The sequence below is a fragment of the Solea senegalensis genome, linkage group LG12 (genome assembly GCF_019176455.1).
Source record: "Solea senegalensis isolate Sse05_10M linkage group LG12, IFAPA_SoseM_1, whole genome shotgun sequence".
NCBI classification, from domain to species: domain Eukaryota; kingdom Metazoa; phylum Chordata; class Actinopteri; order Pleuronectiformes; family Soleidae; genus Solea; species Solea senegalensis.
In genome coordinates this window covers 23320843-23341159 of record NC_058032.1, presented here as the reverse complement: position 1 = coordinate 23341159, position 20317 = coordinate 23320843, and the positions used below count along the sequence as shown (strand labels likewise).

Sequence of the window (20317 nt, the reverse complement as noted above, 5' to 3'; positions counted from 1 at the left end):
ATCAATAATTCAATGAGTTTATTATTTGTAAAACCTCCCTAAAGATCATAAAAAGACAATAGTTCGTGTCTGCAGTACCGGAGACCGCAATTTCAACCAGCTGCAGCGCCACCTAACGGCTTGGATAACCAAAGACGACATTTGCATTTGCCTTACAACACTATGGAAGAGAATTAATTTCGTTTCGTTTCTAAATTGATAAGATACTTTGTTCATCCCAAAGGATTAATTAAAGTAAAAACACAGAGGAAAATGTATAATTATCATTATACTACATATAAATAATCTACATATTTCTAAAAGGATGATTCCAAATATAGTTTTTAGAACTAGGAAGGATAATGAATATTACATACACATTATAAATACAGTTTATACTGCAGATATCCTGAAAATGCAAAGAACAAAATTAGTCATCATGTTTTATTAGATTTTATTTTTTTAAGAATGTATGATATGTTATAATGTAGTAGCTCTGATTCTGATTAATTATTTAAAAAAGAGCTTCTGAGGAGCCATAACCACTGACACAGGTGTGCGTTTTATGTCTGCTGTGACTGGTGAAGCGCAGAAAACTCTGCCCTACAGTTTTCTACACTCTTCCAGTGGACAACATTTGTGTGTAGGTCAGTATTTGATATCAAATTCTGATCATGAAATTCATAAATGTAAGAACAGGGACAAATGTCCTATCACAGCCATTGTTTCTCTACACATCCTGCGGGATTCTGGGGCGTCCATCAGTGCACTCGCACTCCTCTTTGACATGTGGAGCGTCGGGGGGCGCCTGTCCTTTGGTCTGGCAGGCGGGGCAGCAGGCGGTGTGTCCGTCCTGTCTGCAGCTGGGACAAGACAGAACTAGCTGGAAGCAGAACTGGGTGGAACAGAGCTTGTACCGGTCCCATGGACGGCCACAGTACCTGCAGTCTGAAAACAGACACAAGATTATTTAAGGTTCTTTCAACCCGAAGTCAAAGCAACTCTTTAGATGTCGTGTCGCCCGGTGACATTTCTGTGCTGAGCTTAAACTAAGCAATAAAACCAAACCAACTAAATGTTTTTAGAAGAAAATTTTTAGATGGACACAGCAAATAAATAATAAAATAAACAGAGGCAGAATAATAGCATCAAAAACAACCAAAAGAATCTCTCTCATTCCTCTCATTAGATAAGCTAGGTCAGATTTTTATTAATTTCTTTTTCTGATTTTGTATTCTATTTTTTATGTGACCCATAACATGCATCCACGAAAGTGTGTAATAATGCCTCAAAATGTGTATTTTTTGACAGCTGTACAGTCATTTTGTATAAAAACTTGTGAAAAGTGTAAGTCTTTTTCCCCCATTTAATAATGATATAGGTTGTCATTAGTTCACTTGAGCCCCTGACTCCTGTAATATCTTTGTGCGCCATTGTATAACACATTTTGTTTGTGTTTATTATTAAACTCCATTTTTTCACTCTAGGGTTTCTTTGCAGCTTAGCATGTTCTTTCTAGTGCTGGAATTTTCATCACCAGAGACATACAAGACATATACAAGCAGTTGTAGTAGTAAAACAAAAACTCCTGCCTATTGTAAGGCCTTTTTTAAAAATGTTATTGAACACAAACCTGAGATGATGTCAGTGTTGGAGGAGATGGTGTAACGCTCGTCAAAGACAAAAAGTTTTCCGCGATAGAAACCGTTGGGGAAACGCTCCAGATATTTGTGGATTCCACCTTTGAGCTGGTAAACCTCTTTACACACGCCCTGCAAACAGAGGAGTGACACGGAGGGATGAATATTTTCCTTTCCCTTATGCAGAACGGTTTTAATTACAAAGTGAAGTAGCAAGTCTTACTTTTGAGCGAAGGTAAGCAGAGCCACGTTCACAGCGGATCCCTCCTGTGCAGTACATGAGGACCTTTTTGTCCCTGAACAGTTCCAGGTTCTGGTCGATGTAGTCTGGAAAGTAGCTGAATTTACGGATGTTTGGAGCCAGACACTGAGTAAACTGACCCTGGAAGGAGTAGCAGACAAAAAATAAGTAAAACAATCACCAAATCATGAGAACAAGGGCCCAACTGGAGATTTTTGTGAAGTTACATTTTGATTGGGGCTTCACAAATAAAGAGATACTTAATCTTTTTGTCACGTCAGCGCCACATGATCATTAACATCAGGACTTTAAAAAGATTGTGAAAGAAACTGAGTCTGTTTGGAAGAAAGAATCACACAGTCTTTAGTGGAGGAGGAAATGGCTGGTAGTGGTCGTTTTGTTGCTATTATTAATGTTATTATTATTATTATTATTAATTTCTTTCCGTTTTCCAGAGCAAGGACCTTGTTCCAAATAATTACGGCGATGATAGACAATGACAATAATTGTCAGTCTCGGCCACATGTTACTTACAATCTTGCTCTCGTAAAAGTTGCGACAGTCCAGAAGGATGGTGTCGTCGCACAAATCCTTTTTAGTCAAAAGAGCCTCCACTTCTTTGTGGAACTCCTCGGGCTCCAGATGAACTCCTGAGCGAGAGACAGAGATTTTAACTCCTCATCAACAAAATCAAATCAAGAATTTGTAGCTTTAAATAATAAAAGGTAAAAGTAAAAGGCAGAATACAGTTAAATAAAGTAATGCAGTTCTTACAACTCCTTTTCAAACAAGTAAACTAAAAGATCAAGTGTTTAACACTTGCTTCGTTCGTCTTTGTTTTTGTACACGTTGAAAATAAATACATTTCAATTCCAAATCAATTTTGCAGGAATACAATAATACGACTGTACCTGCCGAGTGGTATGAGACCACGTCTGGATCAATTCCCATTGGAACAATTTCTTTAAAGACTCCGACCCTTAAATCTGTGAAACACTCCGCCCCACCTTCACTTGTCTGCAGGGGGGGAAAAAAATGACATTTATATTCATTTCTGTGTCACCATAATTAATATAAAGGACTTCTCAATATTTGCAACATAACACACACAGTGGGTGGCACATGCTTTGACGTGTTATCAGATGGGAACAACCAGTGAACTGAATCTTTGGGATCAGTTCACTAAAAAGATTCTTTAGCTGTAATTTAGCTGTTGTTAAATACACCAAACCCCCCTTTGTTAAAGTAGAGATTTTAGAAGTTTCCTTGCTAGATGCTGGAGTTTAAAACACATTTTCTGGGATTTTTGGTCTTTTATAACTGATCTAAAGATCGGCATTGTTCTGGGATTTGCTGGGGTTGATTTTCCGCTGAATCACTGAACTGGTATGCTGATTAAAGCAAAGTACACTGACTCAGTGAACGAATCACTTGATGTGGCAGTACACGTACGGTTTTCCTCAAAGTGAAAAGATCAGACGTCTCCGTATGCTGTTTTTGTCATATTGTAGGTTTCAACGTGCAGCGGAAAACTATGACAGGTGGCGAGAAAAAACAATTTAATCTTTCATTAAATAATCCCAGAAATGTTTGCTATGCACTTTTTACATCATCCATCGATAACGAATAGTACAAATCTTGCGCAAACGAAACAACACTAAAACCTAGTAGACAGACTAGGTTTTCAATATTTGGAATCATTGAAATAGAGTATTTGTGCTCATCCCTAATTTTTAAGTGTTGCTATATGATTTTCTCACAACATATCGATCAGCTTACTGTAATATAATAATCTTATTATTGTTGTGGGCCGTGTGTCACTTTATATTTCAGTTACCCTGTCATTTTTCATTCATTCATATCCCGGCACACGATATGACGACAGGCAAAATATCGTCTCTTCATTTACCGTCTCTGTTTTCCTTTTACCTTAAAATCCTCGTTGTCCATCCTGAAGAGAGGATGCAAACGCATGGCGTCGATGTAAATGCCGGTGGCCACGTCGGTGCCGCCCACCGTACCGTTGATGCCTTCGGTCGCCACCCTCACCTGAACAAGACGACCATGACACATTTTAATGACATGACCCTAACAAAAGACCCACACATATTACTGGGGATTCTTTTCCCCAGGTAAATAAATTCCTGGTACTAAAAGTTCCTGGAAATGTTGAATGAAAAGGGGCTCTTAGGTTTTATCTAAGGACGATAAAAGGATGTGCTCACCTTGCCGGTTAAATGGAGCTTTTCACACAAAGCTTTCTGCCAAGCACAGACGACATGTGGATCCTCCACTTTACAATAGTGATAATAAAGGATAACCTTTCCTGGACCTCTGCAGGAAACAAAAAGAATATTTTTAATCATTTACACATAAATATAAGATGGATATTCACTTTAAAACACTACAAAGACCTGCATAATATTGACCCATATGTGAGAATGAAAAGTACTTCTGAAGTTGCTCCTCAGAGACGTGACTGGTGTCTGGTATCCACACAGAAATGTCCACTGTCTCGTCTTTGAGCTGGTTTGGCTGCAGAGCTTCGGGTTCTTCCTGCAGCTGGTTTAACAGACGCTCGTACGCGGCCTGTGTGACCTGCTTTATTTCACTGTTGTGATTTCTGGCCACGTGCTTGTGAAAAGCTGTGTGTTCCTTGAAGGTTTGGCCACAACAACACCACAATGAGCTTCCTTCGTCCTGACCGCCGTCCCTCTTGGATTCCACAAAGGCAGCAAATGACTGTGAAGGGAAAAAAAATTCATTAATCATTATTTTTAAATTAAATTCTTAAATACTTATAGTGGTTAACAGTAAACAGTGTTTTAATGTTTATACATGTTCTATTCATTTTGAAATGATTCTTCCCTCTTCACTGATAACCCCCACCTCCCAATCCATGTATGTGATATTTTGTGATCATTGGTTATTATTTGCTTTAAACGTGATTTGTGCTGTTTGGAATTTACTATATCTGTGAAATGGAATAGGTTTGACTGCAAGAAAAGTGAGTGAGAATAATCCAAATTACCTACATTATGAATTACCCGAGTGCATTCCTTTACGGGGCCCTAAGATGAGTTTGATTTTTGGTCCCCATTTTCACATTCCTGGAGTATAACACTATAATTTGCATTGTTTAATACATCTGAGGATGCCACACATGCAGTCACTCTTAAGAATGACTGTGGCCTTCGACCTGAGACAGTGACCCTTAACCGTGACACCCTCCAGTTAGTGGGTCAGCAGTGGTGGCCAAATCCCTGCCCATCAGTTCCAGGCCTCCTCGTCCCTTTTGTGCCATAGCCAGCAAGAGGCTCTTTCTGCTGCCTCTCCAATCCTGTGTACAGCTGCCTTGTGCTTGTAATATGGTAACAACTATGGAACAGTATAGTATGTGTAATGCTTTGCTATCCAGAATCCATTTGGCCTTGTTTAATAAAGATATGCTTCTTGATATTTTGGTTTGTATGTGTTATGATGACCCGAGGAACCCCTTCTTTCTATATTTGTGCTCAAATCTAATCAAAAACATAGACACAAGACACAGCTCATCTGTGTTTAATTAAGTGATGTAATCAAAGGTTAACAGTGTTGTTTTCTCTCACCTTCCTCCTGCAGAAGCTGTAGTATCTCCTCAGTGGAGCAGGAAGTTGCTTCCCCTGCTTTAACTTGTCACATGTGAACGAGTCCAGTTCCCAGCCCGAGAACTCTGAGCCAGAGGGAAGATCCACCGCTGGTTCCATTCTCTTGGTTTAAATAATAGTAGCAATGTATTATTAGTCCACTAAACTGCCTTTGGTTTAGCTACAGCATTTATTAAAATCTATATGAAGTTAGTTTCGTTCAAACCCAAGTACCCGCCGGATTAGCTTCATTTCGACCAACTTCCCCTCCACGTATAAAAATATATTTCTAGTCTCTGACGAGCCGTGGCGAACAATTTTAAGTTCAATGCGTTGCCCAAGAACACTTCGACACTTGCTGCGGAGCACCTGGGGAATCGAACCTTCTGTTATGCGGTGAACATTTTTTTTCATTTGGTAAACAGTGCTGTTTCAGGTTCCGGTCGACCCCGGAAGTGTCTCAGTTGAATCGGACCGCTTTTATTTTTCTGCTCCTGTAGCAGCTTAGCTTCCAGACTGAAGCGTCCCGAAGCTCGTTCATCCGGCTCACGCTCATATTTCACATCGATTATTGTCTTTTTTGTGTTAGTATCCACGCCGTAGTGGAGTGAAACATGTCCCGGAGGCGACACAGCGACGAGAATGACGGTAAGAGTGAGCTACATGTGTGTGTGCCCACACACTAGCCGCTAACGGCTAATGTTAGCGTGTTCAGCTTTAGCATGCTGCATTAATTCGTGCGTTGTTTTTACGAGGCGCAGTTTGTGTTTTGTCGCACTTACTCACGTAACATCACAAAATAATCGACACAAACTTGTATTTGTTGACTTTATGTGGCATCAAATGTGACTAAAGCGCCAATTGTAAGAATTGAATTGACCCGGTATCTTACGGTTAGCCGGTGTGAAGTTGTAATGGGGGCGGTAACCAGCAGCTCCTGAAAACCGTACTAAATAAACGCATCTCCTTTATTAGGTTAGGTTTTTCACGACGCATTAATGCACAGTATGACACTAGCAGTTTTGCTGTAATCCACGTAGGTATAAGCTGATGAATATAACTTCAATAATGAGATAACCAGTATTTACTAGGGGTGGTGATCACAGGGTACCTCACAATACAATGATTCTGTGATAGTCAGTATATTGGAAGACAATCATATCTCGATACATCGCGATAACTGTCTAGCTGAAGAAAACAATATATCTGTGAAGTGCAGGATGTCGCTATTTACAACATAGAGAACAATGTATATAAAGATACAGGTTTGTACATGGTTTGGGTCGTTTTCCATAACTATACTGCCATGCTGCATCACTGCATCATTACTGGAATGGGTCAAGAGCTATCTTCATAACAGATCTCAATACGTTAAGATGGGCGATAACACATCGACTTGCTTGGACATAGTTTGTGGGGTCCCACAAGGGTCAGTACTGGGTCCAAAACTATTTATACTATACATTAATGACATATGCAAGGTATCCAATATTCTGAAATTAATACTATTCACAGATGACACTAATATTTTCTGTTCAAGGGATGACTTAAACCAATTAGTGGAAACAGTCAATAATGAAATGGCCAAGCTTCATGTGTGGTTTAATATAAATAAACTATCACTAAATTTAGAGAAAACTAAATATATGCTATATGGGGAAAAAGGCCGTAATAAAAGTATTAACATATAAGTTAATGGAGTGGACATTGAAAGGGTTAGTGTGTACAAAGTGCTGGGAGTGATTATTGATGACATGTTAAGTTGGAAGCCATACACCAGACATTTAAATGGTAAGCTGGCCAAGAGTGTGTCCATACTTTGGAGGGCACAAATACTATTAAACCAGAAGGCACCATACTTGTTGTATTGCACACTAGTCACTCCACACCTGCAATACTGTACAGAGGTTTGGGGACACACTTACAAAACCACTACTTATCCCCGGTTTATACTCCAAAAAAGAGCCATGAGAATTCTACACTATGTCAGTTACAGAGAACATACAAATTAACTATTTATCAAATCAAAAATACTCAAATTATATGACTTAATAAAATACCGCACAGTGCAGATGATGTACAGGGCTGCCAACAAAAGCCTCCCTCACAATCTACAGATATTATTCCTGACCAGAGGGGAAGGACACATTCTAAGAGGCAACATGATGTTCAGGCAGAGAAGGGTAAGAACTACATTAAAATCCTTTACCGTATCGGTCACGGAGATCAGACAGTGGAATGATCTGGATGAGGAGATGAAAAAATCAGCAAAAAGGAGTGTACTTAAAAAGAAGTATGTAGAGATGACTATTAATCGATGCAGAATGACCCATGAGGAAAGTATGACAAAGGTCAGAGACAGAAATCTGTAGACACCGGGTGGAGACGGCAGTGGAAGCAAATGTAACCAAACAAAAACAAGAAGCGAATGTACCCAAACAACAGCTGACATACATGGAGTCTGATTGACTGTCTAGAGCTAGACTGCATCTCTGAGTGCTACCTGATGCTGAAACATGTTTTTGTCAAAATGTCATGAAAATATGTATTCTGTGGGTAATGGGGGCGGGACTAGATAAGCTTTTGCTTCTCCCGCTTTCCCTTTCGGTTATGTGTATTGTGTGAACTACACTAAGATGATGTGTGAGTGACCTAACTGACATGACCGAAATAAACATATAAATAAATTAGAATCAGTTAATTATAGTATTTCAGTACTCCCTGCATGATGTGCACAGACTCCGCCTGACACTGGCCTGGCCTGAAATACATTGAATGGGGTTGATGTTTGGCGCACGATCGCCATCTTTCGGCAGTGCTGTTGCTTAATACACCAGACGCCAGGATTTTTATTGTTGTGTTTCGGTTTGATTTTTGTGTCGGTTGTCACACTCCACATTCACATTTATTTTCGGGTCTGCTTGCTTGGAACCTCACCAGAGCAAAAAATACCAGGTACTAGTGGAAAAGTGCCATTAAAGTAGCTTACTCGGGCACTATCCTGCAGTGAACTGCCTTTCCTTAAGCCAGGTAACTTCCGCCCAAATTAATTATAAAAACATTAGGGGGAATAACCCATCAACCAGCACATTAGATGAACAAATGATAATTATCTGATAAAACTAGTAGATGGAGATTATTCTGTTGAGGGAAACTTGGATAAACTATTAATGGCCAGGAAACCTCAAACACAGTGAAACATTGGAAGGCAACACAAATCTGAGGTAAAACATTCAGTTATTTTTGTGTGTTTAAGTGTGCGTGGATCATGCTTGAACTCTATATGTTGATATATACATTGAATATCTGTTTGAAGCAAATCAGCCCCAAATCATGCATGATATTTTTATATTTGACCAATGTGTAAATGTGTGAAGAAGTTTAACTTTTTAATTGTCTTTTAAGAGATTTTGGGAAATGTACCTAACGTTTATTATAATTTTTAATGTTCCAGGAGGCCAGGCTCATAAAAGAAGGAGAACATCGGAGCCGATTGAGATTGAAGATCGTCTGGAGTCACTGATATGTCGTGTGGGGGAGAAGGTAAGAAGTTTGACCGGTGACGACAAGCTCTCGTTGTCTTAAAACAAAAAAAAGCAGTTGGGAATGCTGAGGATTTTTGGTGATTTATTTATTTTTTTCTTTTCTGTTTTTTTTATTACATGCCAATAGTTGTACAAACTTGTGTGTGTGTCTCTGTAAATCTGCCAAAACTGAATTTCTACATTTGTCTTGACAGAGCACGGCGTCTCTGGAAAGCAACTTGGAAGGCCTCGCGGGCGTCCTGGAGGCAGATCTTCCAAACTACAAAAGCAAAATCCTGCGCATTTTATGTGCTGTGTAAGTACATACAAATTATCACCCCCATTGTTGTTGTTGTTTAAAAAAAAACAACAGAAAAACAGTCCCATGTTGACAGAGTGAGTTGTCTTTCGCTGACAGCGCCCGCCTCCTCCCTGAGAAGCTGACTGTCTACACGACTCTGGTCGGCCTCCTCAACGCCAGAAACTACAACTTCGGAGGCGAGTTTGTCGAGGCCATGATCAGACAACTCAAGGAGACGTTGAAAAACAACTTGTACAATGAAGCGGTTTATCTGGTAATTCAATTTTGTGTAACAGGCTTCTTTTGGATCCTTATAGTCTTAATTCAATTTTGTACATAAACAAGGTCTTAATTTGTGTGTTTTAAAATTGATCTTTCAAAAAGTCTTAAAATGTTAACACATGGAAAATTGGATTATAAATATATACATATAATTCTCTCGATTAATCGACTCATTGTTTAGTCCATGGAATGTCGATCAGTGTTTGTCAAACCTGGAAATGATGAGGTTCTCAAATGTCTTGTTTTTGTCCACAAACCAAAATCAGTTCAGTTTTTAATGATATCTTTTTATCTGGAGCAAAGAAACCAGAAAATATTCACATTTAAGAAGCTAAAACAATCAGAAATCTTGTTTGTATCACAAAGAAAGCTTCAAACCGATTAATCGATCATCCAAATAGTTGATGATTAATTTAGCAATCGAACTGTAGGAACCACTGCATAGTTTTAAAAAGCCTCAGTATATCACTGTGTATTTTTATTTGTCACCCGACGCCATTTCTTCTTCTTGTAGGTGCGTTTTTTGTCTGACTTGGTCAACTGTCACGTGATTGCGGCTCCATCCATGGTGGCCATGTTTGAAAACTTTGTCAGTGTTACCCAAGAGGAAGACGTACCACAGGTGAGTCCAAAATCAGGTTGAAAAATGCGTTAAATAATATGAACGTAAACAGAATAAGGGAGAATAAATTAATCCTAAAATGTTTTTATTCTGGACATTGTGTTTTTTATATACGGAGACAAGAGGAGGAGCTGCTAATTAAATGTTATGGTTGCCTTTTTCCTTTAGACCAGTGCTTATTGACCCCCAGGTCATTTGAGTTTGACAAAAATATCTCTTCTGACTTTGTCACTCTTCAGAAAATTGGGTTACTATTAACCACCTTGCCAAAATTGAGGTCATGTAAATAATGTAAAATGATCTCCTGGTCTCCTCGCTTCAATGAGGACCAAAGTCCACGAATGTCACCGTTGAACTAAGTGTAAACACATTTTATTGAACTTTCTGTACAACGAACATGTAGATAAGTAACGTTTGCATCTACAGTGTGTTTTGTGAGTCAGTGTCAGCTGGTGGCGTTCTGTCCTCTCCTCTAAAAGCAGTGTCACACACTCCAGTCAACGTCTCTGGTCGTCACTGTTTGTATAGAATATAAATGTAAACACTCTGTATACAAGCGACATTTTCACCAACATACTCAACACAAACACAGCTGATTTAGCTACAGTCCTGCTCTCTGTCTCCCTCTTCCTCTCTGTCAGTGGTACTGCAGCCTCACAACTGGAGTCTGCTCTTCTTTCTTCTCCTCCTCAAATCTTCATCTTGAGAAGTTTCCACAGTTGTAATGTCTTGTCATGATTCAAACCACTACCTTTTAACACACACACACATATATATATATATATATATATATATATATATATATATATATATATATATATATATATATATATATATATCTTTACAGTGACTTTAACAGATAAGTGTGCAGTGTTATAAGAGATCTTGGGTGTGTGTCTTCAGGTTCGGTCAGACTGGTTCGTGTATGTCGTCCTCTCCTGTTTGCCCTGGGTCGGTAAGGAACTGTACGAGAAGAAGGATGTTGAGATGGACCGCCTCCTCAGCCAAGTCGAAGGCTACCTCAAGTATGACTGTCATTCTCTGGCTTTGTCTTTCTTCCTTGCGTTTACGCTTTTTATTCCGTTAAGTTCTTTTGTCGCATTTTCCTGATAAAGAAATCACTGTTTTCAATTGAGTTTTGTCTTCATTTTCAGGAGGAGAGTAAAGACTCATGTCCCAATGCTGCAGGTGTGGACAGCAGAGAAGCCTCATCCTCAAGAAGAGGTGAGAGACAGAGCACTCGTCTCACAGCTCTGCTGACTAATTTAAGGCATATTTACACAGAAACAGTTAAAGTTTTACATAAACACGGCATTGTTTCATTGTCTACATACACATGAAACTTGCATAGGCCAACACCAAAAGCTGTTATTTTGACTTGAAAGAATGATAATATGGGTAGTGGCATCCTTGTTTTTCACATATTCATTTTGGAAATAGAATTTGCAAACATGCACCACTATCAACACTTCTTTTTTTTTTACATTATTAACATCTTTAATAATTGTTCCTTTATTCATAATAGTATTCATAACACACAGGAAATCACTTACAACAGCAGAAGTCTCCAACAGCTTTTAACTAAAATGTGTTTTAGTGGCAAGAAAAATCACAGTATTGTTTCTCTTTTCCCATTTCCTGTTATTTCCATCTGTGTTTCATGTAAATAGCCATGGGTGTGTGTTTGGTTGATGTGTCTAAATAAAATCACGTTGTCACATTCCAGTTTATCTTCACTGAAGTTTCGGATGAGCACAGTTTTTGTTCATCGTCATAGGAAACAGGATCCAGGGTGACTCTTCTCTCTTTTCTCCTCCTCCCCAGTATCTGGACTGTCTGTGGGCTCAGATTCAGAAGCTAAAGAAAGATCGCTGGCAGGAGCGTCACATCCTTCGTCCGTACATCGCCTTCGACAGCGTCCTGTGTGAAGCTCTGCAGCACAACCTGCCGCCCTTCACTCCACCGGGACACATGCCCGACGCCCAGTACCCCATGCCTCGGGTCGTCTTCCGCATGTTCGACTACACTGATGCCCCAGAGGTAAATGCACTGAATACTCGTTATTTTGGTTATTACAAACGATTTAGAGTCTAAATTTGTTCAGCACTGATTGTTTCCTTCTTGATACCCACCTGTACTTAAGTCGTCCAACACAGATTACTAGTCTGTGGCGAAAGAAGAATTGGTTTCTGGAAGGAATTCCAGTTTTATCTGCGATCTTTTCAGATAGTTTTTGTAATTCTGTTTTGTTGTGCTTGTTTTTCCTATTTGTCTCTTTCCGTTTATATATTATGCACTCAGTGTGTGTGTGTGTATATATACGTGAATATATAGAGATAATAGGTTGTGGTATTGATGTGGGGAATAAATATGTGTGATTGAGCCGTTTATAGTGTATGTTTGTTTGCTCTTCACTCTCAGGGTCCTGTTATGCCCGGCAGTCATTCTGTGGAGAGATTTGTCATTGAAGAAAACCTGCACAATATCATCAAGACTCACTGGAAAGAGAGAAAAACATGGTGAGCAACACGGGCGTGAAGTTAGTTTTAAAACACAGGCACAGAGGTGTTTTTAACTCGTCTTATTTCGTCTTTTTTTTTGTCTTCAATCAGTGCTGCCCAGTTACTCAGTTATCCAGGGAAAAACAAGATTCCACTCAACTATCACATCGTGGAGGTAAACGTGATTTTCAAAACCTGGATTTGAGCATAAAAAAAACCCCAAAACACCTTTATTTGAAATATTTACCTCTCTTATTTTCTCGTTCTTTTTCCAGGTGATCTTTGGGGAACTTTTCCAGCTGCCTTCTCCGCCTCACATCGACGTCATGTACACCACGCTGCTCATCGAACTCTGCAAACTGCAGCCAGGGTCACTGCCGCAAGTCGTATCCTTGATTGTTTGTGTCGCATTGCCATTTTGGACATGCATCAAATTTTCAAGTGAAGGGGAGAATACACGGCTGCTTTCATTTCATAACAGTTCAGTGCATGTGAAGATGTCGGGGAATACTGTAAATATTAGATTATCGGACTCACACCATTTTTTGCAGTGTTTTAAATCCTGAATATCACAATTCCACATACCTTTCTATCAATTACACTTCACAATTTAGTTTTAACATTATAATAATGACCTGGGCCAAGTTTAAAAAATGTATTGTAGATCTTGTAGCGTTTCATAAAATCCAAAGCTTGATCTTCTAATATATGCTTTTCTATCGCAATCACACAATACGTGACAGTGTCTTTGGTGTCGGGATTGTTGCTCAGCAGGAGTTGAGCTCAAAGCGCCCTCTGCTGGACAACTAGTTAAGTACTAAAAATGATTTGATGTGTTTCTCGGGTTATTTTCAACTAGAACAGTTTATGTTAGAGTTTGGACTGTACTGTAGAGATGCAGCGGGGCAGATGGGTCCAAATTCTTTGTCGTAAAAGTATTTTAAACTGAAATATCTCTAAATGAACAGAATCAAACTGATTCAAAAAGCAGAGAAACATAACCTTAATTAAAAACGGCTAAAAACATGTCCATTTCAGCTTATTAGAATGTTGTGCAGCAGTGACAGAGTAAACTGAATTGTCATTCCAATGTATAAATAACCTGTGGTGGTAAATGGTTGTAAGAGCGTCTTCATCCATGATGGCGTCCACTTTTATTTGATTTGCTCTGCATCTAAACAAGTGATTGTCCTTTTTGAGATCGTGGTCAGTCTTTTGTAATTTGTCTTTGGTGAGACCGAGATCTTGGAATTTGAATTTCCCAGGAACCCTGTCAATTGTGATGCACAGAATCCAAAATGCTCAGACTTTACCTTAACACCTGCTGTTAGTTGGCTCAAGCTACAGAGATGATGTACATGAGACTGGACACCATGAACACCACCTGCATAGACAGGTTTGTCAAAACAAACTCACATTAACGTTTCCTCCTTTCGCCTCTTCACTTTAACCCTTTTCTCTTTTCCTTTCCAGACTAATAAACTGGTTTTCTCACCATTTGAGCAACTTCCAGTTTCGATGGAGCTGGGACGACTGGTGAGTGGGTCCCCAAATAACATTTTATTTACTATTTGTTGGAGTTGGATTGAGTATCAATTCAAAATCATATTAGGTGTTAAAGATATGGCTGTTAATTAGTCACTATATATTAGTTGTATGTTAATGCACATTATTAATATACATTAATTTGCTCTTGCCATGATTGTTATTGTGATTTGTGGCAAGATTTCGGTTTCCCAAAACAAAATATTTCAATTTTAATGACTTCTATGTTAAATGTAGCAAAACTCAACCCGATTCATTGATTTTCAATTTAGTTGTTGATTAATAATCATCTTTAATTGCCATCTTTTAAAAAGTGGTTCCTCGTATAGAGAGTTTGGGAAACTGCTATTGTGGACAAAGAATATTTCAAATGTATAGATAAAAAGAGGTGTGTCTTGTAAAGGTCCGACTGTTTGGCGGTGGATCTGGACAAACCCAAGCCCAAGTTTGTGAAGGAAGTTCTGGAGAAGTCTATGAGGTATAACATCGTTGATCACAAATACCTCTGTCATGTTTTCCCTATCGTCTTTTTCAACATGCATTTACTTTAGTGGGTAAAATAATTGCACCTGTTTTTCTTCACAGACTCTCGTACCATCAGCGCATCGTGGACATCGTCCCTCCCACCTTCTCAGCTCTCATCCCCGCTGAACCCATCTTCATATACAAGTACTTAGACGAGGCTGCATGTAAGAAACTTCATATTTTACATTCGTACGCATCAGAAGTAGTGTTTTTTTTTTTTTACATATTCAGAAAAATGCAGCATGTTTTGCAAGTAGTAAATGGTCTGTAATTGTGCCTGGTTAAGTGTCCTGCCCAGTTACACCCTTTAAGCTTTAATATGTGTTTTTTAATGATTAAAGCGTCCACTTTGGTTTCTCTGCTCTATATAACAAAAGAGTAATTAAAACTCATGAGAAGACATTTTAGAACATTGCCATTTCTGATTGACGTTTTAAACAATTTTATTTTTATATTTTAAGTACTTAATCGAAAAAACAATCAACACGATTATGAAAATAATTGTAAATTGCAACCTTGATGAGGGTGTTGCAGGATGCCAAGGGATATTTAAGTAGTATTTTAGTGTTTTTAGGGCTGCAACTAATGTTTTCTTTCATAAGTTGAGTTGTTTGCTCAGAAAATAGCAGAACATATTCATATTTAAGAGAGCTTATTTGAATTATTCAAACAAGACTCAACTGATGAATCCTTATGCAGACTTAATTATTTTTTTCTTTCATAAAATAGAATCAAAACAAAAGCAACAATCTACCTTTTATGGTTCTTGGCAAAATAAAACTAGCATGAGGAGCGATCTGTGTTTATTGTAGTCCAAGCAGTCTTTCCATTTGGCTGTGCAGGTTCAGCCTTGGTCACTGTGAACTATTCATTTATTTAGAGTTGAACCTAACAAAGGTCTCTGCTGCTCCACAGCCTCGCTACCTGGTTACCCGTTATCCATCACTCTCGGAAACGCCATCAAGAACCGAGCGACCAACGAGGAGATCCTGACCATCCTCAAAGAACTGCCCAACCCAAACCAGGAGGACGACGATGGTTATTTCATTTCTGTCTTATTTTCAAACTTTATCTGCCAGCTGGAAATCTGGAGAAATGACCTCCACTCTGTCCTCTTTCTCATATTTATTAGATTTGTTTTGTTTCTCTTCTTCCAGATGAAGGCGAGACCTTCAACCCTCTGAAGATCGACGTCTTCCTGCAGACTCTTCTCCACCTCGCTGCCAAATCCTTCAGCCACTCCTTCAGCGCCCTCGCCAAGTACGTTCACCCTTTACTTCCATCTTCCGCCCCACGTTTCACGTCTCGGACTAAAACTTACATTTGGTCCAGTTTAAACCTTATTAAAGACGCTGAAAAAAGATAAAAATTAATCAATGAAATAGGTTATCAAGGTAATAACAATTATTCTATTAATCCTTTGTTAATCCTTTTGATAATTTGAGTGTTTTTCAATAATAAAAGATTTTTCAGCTCGTTAAATGTGAATATTTTCTGGTTTCTTTGCTTCATTTCACAAATAAATGATTAAAACTGAATAATTTTGGTTTGTGGACAAAACAAGACATTTGAGAACAACATCATTTCCAGGTTTAAGACATTTTTTGACATTTTTTGACATTGTCTGACATTTTACAGACCAAACAAGTACTTGATAAATCAAGAAAGTAATCGACAGATTAATTGATTATGAAAATAATCGTTAGTTGCAGCTAATGTTTATGTATTAATCAAATCTTAGCTTGATATATTCCTTTATAGACATAACTGCATTAAATTAATAAATCACCTGTTAAATGTGTTTGTGGGAATCGTGAATCCAGACTCACCTGCGTTGTCGTCGTCGTCTTCTTCTTCCTCCAGGTTTCATGAAATCCTGAAGACTCTGGCCGACAGCGACGAGGGGAAGCTGCACACGCTCAAAGTGATTTATGACGCGTGGAGGAACCACCCACAGGTGACAACAGTGACCCCTATCTTCTGTTTTCTAGAGCTTCATCGGAAACAACTTTCTTTGTTTATACAAAGACGTGTGTTGTCGTTGTTGTAGATGATCGCGGTGTTGGTGGACAAATTGATCCGGACACAGATTGTCGACTGTGCCGCCGTCGCCAACTGGCTTTTCTCGCAGGACATGGCTCACGAGTTCACCAGGTGAGCTACAGTAAAATACAAGTAAACATTCATTCAAATAATTGATAAATAAATCCTTGAGTGTGTGAACGTAGTGCGAAGAATGTAAAGCCACTGAATAAAAGACTCACCATGGTTGTCTCACTGTTAGACTGCCTTTTCTGAGTGGAAACCTTTTTCACTCTCTCACCAAAGTCCATAGAGAAAATCAGTGGTTTTAGCTCACGGCGATACAGTCGCTGTTGGTCCACTGCTGCCTCGTGTGGTCACTCTGTGTCACTGAGGTGAGTCTGAATGAAGGATTTCAAACACCAAAGTCAACATTTGTACTTTTTGGTGGAGGCAACAACTCATGTGAGCTGTGATGTAAAATTGCAGATTTTCTCCATGGACCTTGGTGTGGGAGAGAGAGCAGCTTAAAAACCTCAGTTTCTATGAGATAAAGCAAAGTAAATGGCAAGTCAATTAATATAATGATAATCTTTGAACCCGATGTAGACTTTACATCTGGGAGATTTTGCACTCGACGATCCGAAAGATGAACAAACACGTCCAGAGGATCCAGAAGGAACTGGAGGAGGCCAAGGACAAGCTGGAGAAACAGCAGCATAAGAGGGTGACTTCCTCCAGAACATTGTTTTTGTTTTTGTTTTTGTTTCGCCAGTAAGTCAGTACACTCGGCACGTTGAAGCAGGACAGGATTTCATCGTTTGTGTGTTGACAGAGGGACAGTGGTGACGACGAGGAAATGGACAAGAACAGCGAGGACGAGGACAATCAGCTGGAGGAGCAGATCGAGAGGCTACAGGAGAAAGTGGAGTCGGCGCAGAGCGAACAGAAGAACCTCTTCCTTGTCATCTTCCAGGTATATACATATATCCAGGTGTATATATGTGTGTGTATATATGTATATGTATATATATATATATATATATATATATATATATATATACATATATATATATATATACATATATATATATATATATATATATATATATGTATATATATATATACATATATATATATATATATATATATATATGTATATATATATATATATATATGTATATATATATATATATATGTATGTATATATGTATATGTATGTGTATATATATATATATACATATATATATATATATATATATGTGTATATATATATACATATATATATACACACATATATGTATGTATATATACACATATATATGTGTGTGTGTATATATATATATATGTATGTATATATATATATATATATATATATATATATATATATATATATATATATATATATATATATATATATACATATACATACACACACATAGAAAGCCGAGAGCAGATCATTCCAGACAGAGTTCATGTCTTCCTGATTCTAATGATGTTAAAGGTCATTAGACAGATGATTAGGTGTGTCATCTTGACATTCTGATGAGTTTTATTTTTTCAAAGAAGCGGAACACGACGGTGGAAAAAATGTGTTGAAAAATACCCAACTCTTTCCTCTCAAACCAAACTATATTTGGAACATCTTCAGTGATTTACTGCACCGACAGGAAGCCCTTTGAAAGACGACAATAGATCTGTTTTTGTCTCTGCCACACACGTAATTGCACAGTACAAAGAGATGAGGTTTCGAACAGTACGACAATAATTATGAGCAATATTGACGAGAATAAAAAATGATAGGATAGAAAAAGGGAAGTCGTAAATTAAAATCAGAGTGTATTGTTTTGGTAAAATGTCCTTTTAATTAAGAAAAAAAAATACTACTTCCAGCTCTTCAAGCTCAGAGAAACTTGTTTTTTTTAAAAAAACAATCCATGCACAAGTACTTCATGCACCCTTACATAGAAAAGAAATCTGGACTGTCCCTATAATAAACGGCGGAGTTTTTCTCATTCTTCCCTCAGCGTTTCATCATGTTGTTGACGGAGCATCTGGTTCGTTGTGAGAGCGGCAGCGTTGACGTCAGTACACCGTGGTACAAGAACTGTGTGGAGAGACTGCAGCAGGTTTTCCTCATGGTAACACACACACACACTCTGTCACTTTTACACAATTTTAATTGTTAACTTTATTTCATTTCGTGACTTAAATGTCGTGATAATATCGTATTGCGACTTAAATATTGCAATGACATCGTTCTGTGACTTAATTTTCGAAAACTGTAGCTAAATAAAGTTTTGTGATATCATATGTGACTAAATGTTATGGTAATATATTGTGATATCGCATTATAAATTAAATATCGCGATATATTGCATTGTGACATATCATATCCTGACTTAAATAATGATAGTTTTGATAATAATAATAATTGTGATAACGTCGCGTTGTGACTTATATTGTGATCATATCGTATTGTGGTGTCTATGAAATATTAGTGTTTTCCTTCATTCTCGATAATAAAAATTCACCATTAACTTATTTTAAAAAAAGTGGGTTTTTTAATTTTTTTTATCACGATGAGCAATAACTTTGTATATTGTCCCGTCACTACCTGGATGTCCACGGGGGGGCGATAGAGTACTCAAATTGGAGCTTTGAATTTCTTATGCTATCAAATCTGTGGATGTCTCACACTGTATGATGACTCATCACTTCTCTCTGTCCCTCTCTCTGTAGCACCATGTGACCATCCAGCAGTACATGGGAACCCTGGAGAACCTGCTGTTCACGGCTGAGCTCGATCATCACATCCTGGCCGTCTACCAGCAGTTCTGTGCTCTGCAGCTCTGAACCTCACAAACAAACAAACAAAACAAAACAAACAAACAAACATGTCGGCATCAACCAGCTCTTGCATCAAGATTCTCCTCAGTGTAGTTTTTGTTTTTTTTCTTTTTTTACAATATTTTTGGTGTCATTCGACGTGTCGGCCGTGATCGAGAGCTACACACACATTTACTGTAGTGATATTTTTTTATTGTGTTTGCTTTTTGTTTATTTTTGTTGTCGTCGGAGACATGTTTTCCTTTATTTCACCTCCTGCTCGTGTCTTTTTAAAAAGTGTATGAACGAACTGTCTGCGTCCGGATGGAGCTGGAAAAATGATCATAGGAGATGTCGGGTTGATTTTGTGGTTGATCGCCAATCTAGAACGAAAGAGCTCTAATTTTTATATTTGTTTTAGTTTTTCTTTTGTTTGTTTTTTGTGCAATTGAGGGAAATAATTAAACTCTGTAGAGTCTTTAGCCTGTTTCTTTTTCTTCCTTTTTTTTGATGGTTTCTGAAAATACTGGGAAGTGTACACTCCTTTAAAGTTACTATTAAATATAAAACCTGATTTTAACCCTTTAAATACTACTTTTTCAAACAAATACACAATTTTTAACAGGTATAAAACACTGAATATGCAATATTTCCCACATATTACGTGATGATAAACATAC

The 20317-nt window shown here is 38.1% G+C and overlaps 2 protein-coding genes across 2 annotated transcripts; one reads left to right on the top strand and one right to left on the bottom strand.

Annotated features, from left to right (window-relative positions):
- Positions 1 to 419: 419 nt before the first annotated feature.
- LOC122778719 (thiosulfate sulfurtransferase/rhodanese-like domain-containing protein 2) lies at positions 420 to 5903 on the bottom strand. Its single transcript, XM_044040811.1, has 9 exons — positions 5469 to 5903; positions 4313 to 4602; positions 4086 to 4194; positions 3790 to 3909; positions 2772 to 2877; positions 2395 to 2510; positions 1843 to 2001; positions 1613 to 1751; positions 420 to 927 (listed from the first exon to the last, which is right to left on the bottom strand). The coding sequence occupies exons 1-9, from the start codon at positions 5604 to 5606 to the stop codon at positions 710 to 712; spliced, it is 1395 nt and encodes a 464-aa protein (XP_043896746.1). The 5' UTR covers positions 5607 to 5903; the 3' UTR covers positions 420 to 709.
- A 65-nt stretch (positions 5904 to 5968) lies between these two features.
- LOC122778712 (nuclear cap-binding protein subunit 1) lies at positions 5969 to 20119 on the top strand. Its single transcript, XM_044040802.1, has 23 exons — positions 5969 to 6134; positions 8941 to 9029; positions 9226 to 9326; positions 9429 to 9585; positions 10108 to 10215; positions 11119 to 11240; positions 11370 to 11439; positions 12040 to 12255; positions 12637 to 12734; positions 12828 to 12891; positions 12992 to 13102; positions 14048 to 14112; positions 14190 to 14252; positions 14665 to 14739; positions 14847 to 14950; positions 15702 to 15824; positions 15944 to 16046; positions 16650 to 16743; positions 16837 to 16940; positions 17418 to 17535; positions 17644 to 17784; positions 18836 to 18949; positions 19551 to 20119. Exons 1-23 carry the CDS (start codon positions 6101 to 6103, stop codon positions 19662 to 19664), a joined length of 2388 nt encoding a protein of 795 aa, XP_043896737.1. The 5' UTR covers positions 5969 to 6100; the 3' UTR covers positions 19665 to 20119.
- The last annotated feature ends 198 nt before the right edge of the window (positions 20120 to 20317 follow it).